Source organism: Ascaphus truei, chromosome 20, assembly GCF_040206685.1.
Source record: "Ascaphus truei isolate aAscTru1 chromosome 20, aAscTru1.hap1, whole genome shotgun sequence".
In the NCBI taxonomy this organism is placed as follows: Eukaryota; Metazoa; Chordata; class Amphibia; order Anura; family Ascaphidae; genus Ascaphus; species Ascaphus truei.
The window spans coordinates 30,447,919-30,455,786 of record NC_134502.1 but is presented as its reverse complement, the minus strand read 5'-3'; the positions used below and the strand labels follow the sequence as shown (position 1 = coordinate 30,455,786).

General features: G+C 41.4%; 1 protein-coding gene across 1 annotated transcript; it reads right to left on the bottom strand.

Annotated features, from left to right (window-relative positions):
• Positions 1-214: 214 nt before the first annotated feature.
• On the bottom strand, positions 215-7,518 carry LOC142471152 (olfactory receptor 11A1-like). Its single transcript, XM_075577940.1, has 2 exons — positions 6,615-7,518; positions 215-258 (listed from the first exon to the last, which is right to left on the bottom strand). Exons 1-2 carry the CDS (start codon positions 7,516-7,518, stop codon positions 215-217), a joined length of 948 nt encoding a protein of 315 aa, XP_075434055.1.
• Between the last annotated feature and the right edge of the window lie 350 nt (positions 7,519-7,868).

Below are 7,868 nucleotides of genomic sequence, written 5' to 3'. Positions count from 1 at the left end.
GGGAGCGAAACATGTCCCCATGGCCGTCCTAGTGGTCTGGAGATAGAATTGTCCCTCAAAAGAAAAATAATTATGATGAAGTATAAAATTAACACTATCTATAATACATTTCTGTTGTACATCGGTTAAAGAATTATCATTGTGCAAAAAATGGGTGATTGCTTCCAAACCTTGGTTGTGACGTATGCAGGTATAGAGAGAGGCTACTGTACATCTAAATTAACCCAGATGTAATTCTCCTCCCAAGTAATATTTTGTAAGGAATTTAATACATCCATACTGTCACGTAAAAAAGATGGTAGTGCTGCAGTAAGGGGTGCCACAAAATAATCAACATATTGTGATAAATTAGCAGTGATGGAATCAATCCCCAACACAATGGGACGGCCAGGGGGACTCTCTAATGTCTTACTGCACCGACACACTTTATTCGAGCAAATACCCGGTATGTACCTGGCAGATACCTGGAATGCGCCGCTCCTAACCTCTGGCAAGCCCCGTTGCATTTGCCTTCCCAGCCTGGGTTCATGCCTGGCTGATGGGCGGCTGATCTGTTAAATGATAATGATTAGGATTTAATAGGCTGCAATGCTTCACGTGTCTACCAGATGGCATAAATTCATGAATTGTAATGCAGTATATATATATGTACTGTGCAGTATTGCAGCCAGCGGGAATAAAATGCTTCAATCCCTGCCGGAAAATAACTCAATGCACTCGGGCAGAAAACAGTCACAAACCTCAAAACACCCGGGTATACCCGAATTCGTGGGACTAGCCGAGCTCGAATAAAGTGTGTCGCCAGTGTATGTATCTTTGGTATGTGATACAGAATGGGAACACGTGGACAGACCTTATACATATAGGAAAATTCTTTACCTGACAGTACCCCTAGATTGAGTGCTTTACTTAGGAAATCTTTAATAATGCATTGATATTTCAGTGTGGGATCACCTGGTAATTTTTCATAGGAGATACTATCATTCAGAAGGCGATGTGCTTCTTTAATATAGTCCTCCCTATTTTGCAGGACTGTCCCACCCCCCTTATCCGCTTGTCGTATGATAAGGTCACCATTCCAATGTAATTCTTTTAAAGCTCGTCTTTCTTGGTGGCTTAAATTGTCATTAACCATTCATAAACGTTTGTTTTTACACATTAACTGCAAATCCTTTTCTACAAGTTTACCAAAAAGCTCCACATAAGGACCCTTGGATTCATAGGGATAAAATAAACTGTTAGGTCTATATGGTGTATGCATAATGGTTTTAGCATCTTCACTTTCCAAATAAAGACCCAACAGACCCTGCAGAGTATCTATATCTTGTGATGCTTGTGAATTCCCACAGCTAGAGTTGTCTATATTGTCAATAGCCCTAACCCTACTGTTATCTTCCACATGTTCCAGCATATCACAATAGAATGATGAATCTACATTCATTGCCGCACCTATTACACCTTCATCCATCAAATCATTATCAATGATGATTGATGGTGTAAAGGTATCCCCCATTATCTGTATAGATTCCTGTCGACCTCCACACAATTTGTTATATTTTTAAGGCTTTGTGCTAATATGGTTATTTGTGAAATTTATTCACCTAATGATAATATGGAACAGATTTTGATATAAGGCTATTGAGTTCTGCGGGCATAGTTCTGACTCACCTAGTTATACAGTAGGCTGCGATGTATGCACAAACACATGTAATCTCTAACTTCTCTTACTAAGGCTTTTATCACATTAGATAGTAACATATCATTCATTTTTATGGATTACATAAGTACTCAGTGTGTGATGAATGTAGATTTATGTCCATATGGTTCTAATTTTAATCTAGTTAAGGGGGGATTTATCGTTGTACCTTCTTAAGGGTGTCCTGCGAGGTTTTACTCTGACACTCATAGGTTAATCAGGACAAGCTGCGATAATGGTGTTTATCTCTTGTTCTTTATAATATATATTATTTTATTTTTTAAGGTATGGACAATGATGTAATTATAAGGAGTCTAGAGCTCATATAGCTCAGAATATTTTTATGTTTACACATTAATTCATTATAATTATGTTGCATCATGAGGAACAATATCCAGAAAGGAGAGTTGGAGCACAGCTATACGAAATAAATTTGCTAGAGAGCGTGTCCCAAAAATTAGAGGTTTATTATTTGTCAGAACATGGTAACAAGAAAAAAATGAGCCCTCAGGCCCCCACCGACATGTTTCGAGCTTCCGCTCTTTATCAAGGTGTACCTTTTTTTCATAATCAATGATTTGGCTGGACACTAGCTAGTGTGAGTATTTACCTATCTGGGTAATACTCTTCCGGTTTATTGATAACTGGTGGAATTAGGTGTTTATGCTATAGATGGTCACCATTTATATGTGGGATACTTCAAGGATACAACTTACAATATATATTTGAACTTGCTGAGTCTACGTTTAGAGCACCACACAGTCTGGCTTTTTTTTTTTTTTTTTTTTTTCATGAGGAACAATAGACTCATTAATAGTCATTGCTTTGGTTCAAAGTATTTAAAATCGTTTTTATTTATGTGTCATTTTTAAATCAATTATAGTTTATTATTTTATGCTTTGTCATGTTATGTATTTGTGTGGGTATTATTTTGTAAGTGTTATGTATTTATTATCATTTTTCTAATTTACTGTTAGCGTTTAGTTATATTGATTTGTCAATTAGTATGTGAGCAGTTGATTGGATGGCCTGATAGCCTGAAATAAGACATGGTTCCCTATTGGTTAATATATGAACCAGGGGAGGTATATTAGTGCCTCTCTGAGTGTCTATGGCCAAGCCCTGATGAAGTGTCATGTGACATGAAACATGTTGGTGACGTCATAACGCAGCGACGCACGGCTGTGACGACGGTCAGTTTGTGTAGCTGGTGGAGCCCTACCTGCCACGAGGAGCACTAAGAGGAATTCTAGTCACTAAGGTCTGTTTTTTCTATAACATCCTGCATTCCTAGCACCTCTCCTTCCCTGTCACAATCTAGGGTTGTGCGTTTGGGTGTTTACATCCATCATTCCTGTGTGGCGAGGGCTCGTGCATAATTTATTTGTGTCAATTTAGACAAGGTTTTTATTATATTACTGTATTATGTGTATCTTTGTATGATGAATGATTTTTCATGATAAAAATATATGTATTAATTCTGGTTTCTTCTGGTTTAATTTTCATTCGCTCCTATTTTTGTTTTTATATTGCTGATTATGCCCCGCTGATCACGGGAGATTGGGAGCTGCGGGGTGACACCGTGTAGCCGTGAGAGGGGGGTCGTTTGGAGAGACAGCGCACTCAATACAAATTTTCTACTGGGTCGGGAACCTCAGACCTCAAGGGCAAATCCTGAACACAATCAGACTTCCTTTCCCAGAGTTCCCAAAACCATGGGAAATCCTGACCCACTAGTACCTCATACATCAGATTCGGCACTACCCCGACCTGATGATGTACTGGGCCGATGGGGTTTTCTATGTACACTCGTGCAGCCGGGTAAGTGCGATCATCCCCATGGATACAGGTTACCTGTAAGATGACCCTTGGTAGAAACCCCGACTGGACTAGACGTTCAGCGACCAATGTAACTGTACTACCAGTGTCAAGCATTGCACTTACAGGTATCCCATCCATTGTGACTTCACACATCCTATTCCTCTCTAAATGACCTTTCACTATCACAGTCTGCTTAACAGCAGGAACCCCGCCTGAAAAATACCCCACAGAAATGTCACATTGCATTCGGTCAAGGTTCAAAGGGCAAACTGCTGCCACATGTCCAAGTTCATGACATTTGTAGCACTCGGTGTACTTCCCAAAACTGGGTCGGGGTTTTTTCTCCAGTCTATTGGAAGGAGTGGGGCTAGAGTCCCTTCTATGGGCTGTGGGATTTGCACCTCCTTTATGGGAGTCTATGAGTCCCTGTGGCCCATTAGGCTGAGGAACAGTCATACCGGACCTCCTGATGTGCGGGGACCTGCGACCGGGAAACTCGTCGGGACTTGTATTCCGGGCCTTCTCCTGAGCGTCAAAGTGGCGTTCCACTAAAGCGACCAACTGCTCTGCGCTTTGGGGGTCATTCTGGCTGACCCACTTCTGGACGGTGCGAGGAAGACCCCGCAGGAACCGGTCTATGACGACCCTTCTACTACGGCGGCGGCTGTACATTCGTCAGGCTGGAGCCAAGTGGATGAGGTCGTAGAGTTGGGAGCGTGGAGCCTTTTCTGCATCGTAACGCCAGGAGTGGAACCGCTGGGCCCGAACTGCGACAGTGACACCTAGCCATGCCGTAATCTCAGCCTTCAGGGTTTCATAGTTTTCCGCTTGCTCTGGCTCCAAGTCATAATAGGCCTTCTGTGAGTCCCTGACCAGGAAAGGAGCAATTATTCCAGCCCACTGCTCAACTGGCCACCATTCACGCACTGCGGTGCGCTCGAAAATTGACAGGTACGCCTCAACGTCATCGCCCATCGTCATTTTCTGAATAAGGTGCGATTTTACCTGGTGAGTGACCTGTTGGGCCACGCTAGTCTGGGCGGTAATTTTCTCCCCCAAGACATGGAGCTCCTGGTGTAGGCGAAGTTGCGCCTCATGTTGCTCTTCTTTTAGCGTCTGATGTAGGGACAGCGCCATCTGTTGTACTAACACCGCAGTACTTTCAGTTTGTGACTTTGTCATCTGTTGTAAGCTCTCATTATTGGATTTTGACATCTCCTGCAAACCCTGCAATAGGATAGCAGCATTTTCTGTTTGCTTGTACTGGAGCGAGTTTAGAATTGCTCGCATTCTCCACCAGTTGTGATGTCCACACCCCGTTGCAGTCTCTTTTATCCAGATGAATGGCAGGGAAACGTAGTGTTGATGCACAGGAGGGTTTATTTGCCAGGTACAAAGCAGGAACAGGGTTAACTTATAACATAAAACAGAAACAAAAACCTAACTCCTTTTCAGAGTTCTGACTAACACAGCTTAGTCCCTAACTAACAGTGGGAGAAACTAGGCTCTTTCCCCACTTTAGGCACTGTACCTGCAGCTTCCCTTTGCAGTATCTCACAGGGCTGTCTGTGTGTGCCTTCAGATCGGCACAGCAGCCACACAGGAAGCTGTCTGTGCTGCCTTTTAACCTTGAAGCTCATTAATTAGGGCTCAGGTGAGAGTGAAGGGAACACACCCTGGAAGGTGCTGGGTCCTATGTACCTCCCCTCAAACACCTTTTGCTTCAATATATATATATATGTATATGAAAATACAGAGAAAGAAACCTCTAAAAAGCACTCAGACAAATTATGCAAAATAATGATAATAATTTATTAAATCAAAAAATAATGAAAAACAAAAACAGCTGACTGAAGACCTGCCTGACTAAACAGAAAATACATTAAATATGGACAGACCTGAGGAAAACAAAATTAAGATATAAAACCCAAACATAATATGATCAGTACCTAAGATGATATGACCACTATGGGGACAGAGTACCCATAACGATCTACAACCGGCCGGTCGTTAATACAGATACTGAGCAAAAAAACAATAAAGGAAAATAATAATAAACCTTTACAGAAAATACATAGAATATGGTAAAAAGTAATTAGCAGGCATGCTATACCAGTGTGTGGGGCACTTGATAAAGAAGACCTATAAGCATGAAACTATACATATAGTACATGACATCAAAGAAACATTATTTGAAACGTACTTCAGTGACCCAAACACAGATGTCAAAAAGATGGATTAATAGGAAGATACTCAGCTCCTGTGATAGTATGACACTGCAGACTCTGGTAGACAAAGCCACGATCCAAGAATAACTTCCAGGGGTAAACAACGGAAATATAAGGTCCAAATAAAGTGCTAGCAGGCAGGGCCAGCAGCGTGAAAGTCCCACCAACGCGTTTCGCCCACTAAGGCTTCTTCTAGGGTATATATATAATGCTAGTCTATATAATTGTATTAGTTATTTCCAGTTGATAAGGAGCTGACACTCCTGCTATTGTCCCAGCCTTATCTTGCTTCAGTGCCCCACGCTTAGTCTGTAGCGCTATACTTCAGTAGGACAATTGAAATGCAAAAACACAGTAGATAAAGCTGGATCAGCGCTGGGAAGCTGCTAAACCAAGGTCAGGATGGGTGATATATTTCAGTAGAACCAGACAATGAGGAGACGTGGAACATAAACAGACCAATTATTTCCTCACAGGACAAATCTAGTGCGATAGAAGGTAACATGAATAAACTCTCGTAAATGATTGAAAATTATAATATTGATTGGGGGTGTGGCCTATATGCATGCCTAATACAATGCACTTAGGAATGAATAGTGTCAAGGTTGATTGGGTTCATACATTTCTATGAGTGTTTCCATCCGGCGGTTTTCCTGGGCTTTTAGTGCAGTAATAACGTTCTCACTTGGGAAAGGTCCCACACTTCAATTTGATTGTACTCACCTTTCTTCTGAGAGTGCTGGTACTTACATAGGTGTATTTATACAAATGGTTCAACTTTAATTGTAAGCAGCAGAAAGCTTACGTGCTGTTCTCTCTATTGAGTTTTATTAAAATAGAAGAACTTCTCCTTATATAGGGGCATTTTTTCAGAGCCAACTTGATCTCCTGATTTCTCAGACTATATATAATTGGGTTGAAAAGGGGAGTCCCCACGGTGTACAGAAGTGATAGGACCTTATTTACATTAAATGACTGTCCTCCGGATGGTGCCATGTAAATAGCTATGATAGTCCCATAAAATGTGCCCACGACTGCCAGGTGGGAGCTGCAGGTGGAGAAGGCTTTCTGTCTCCCAGTGGTGGACGGGATCCTGAGGATGGTGAGGGAGATGGAGACATATGTGGAAGTGATGAAGACAAATGGGAAGAGTATTGTAGGGATGGCTAAGACAAAATCTCCTAGTTTCACAATGGAGGTGTCTGAACATGACAGCTCCAGAAGAGGATCAAAATCACAGAAGTAATGGTCAATTATATGGGGACCACAGAACTGTAACTGGCATATAGGAAAAACCAAGCATATCATTAACAGAAATGCAATCAGCCAAATCCAGGTAACGAGGTGGAGACAAAGTCTGATGTCCATGATGGAGGTGTACCGCAGTGGGTTGCAGATGGCTAGATATCGATCAAGGGACATCACTGTGAGAAGAAACGTCTCTGCAGATGTTGAAATGCCATGGAAGTAGAATTGTGTGATGCAGCCAGTAACATATATGATGCCCCCTCCATTCAATACAACATGAAGCATGTTAGGGGATATGTTTGTGGTAAGTAACATGTCAGACAAGGACAGGTGACAGAGGAAGAAGTACATGGGAGATTTAAGGCTTTGGCTGTTTGACACCAATATGATGATCAGCAGGTTTGCAGCTAAGGTTATGATGTAGATCATGAGGAACAGAATGAAGAGGGCGACATTGAAGGGTTGGAGACTTTGAAATCCCAGGAGCAGAAATTCAGTGACCTTTGTCTGGTTTTCCTGAAACATATCCTGGAGAGAAGGGAAGGGGCAGGACAAGAAGAGAAGATTTAGTGGTGCATTGTATCACATAATGTCTGTCTCAGAAGGTTATAGTTTCACATAATACTAAATAAGCATCATAACAAGAAGATAGGAGGTCCAGAAACTCCTCTCATGTTGGTTCATTAAAATAATATTAATACATTTACTTATATTTTATATTATAAAAACTGAATTATCTCCTAGTGTAGAACGGCATCAACCTTAAAGATAGGTCCACGTTTTTCTGAAGATCCTTTTTTAAAAAAAATTAAAATTTGAAGTTACGAACTGGTGAATATCTGGCCTTCATGGTACAAAGGGATTACTGTAGAATT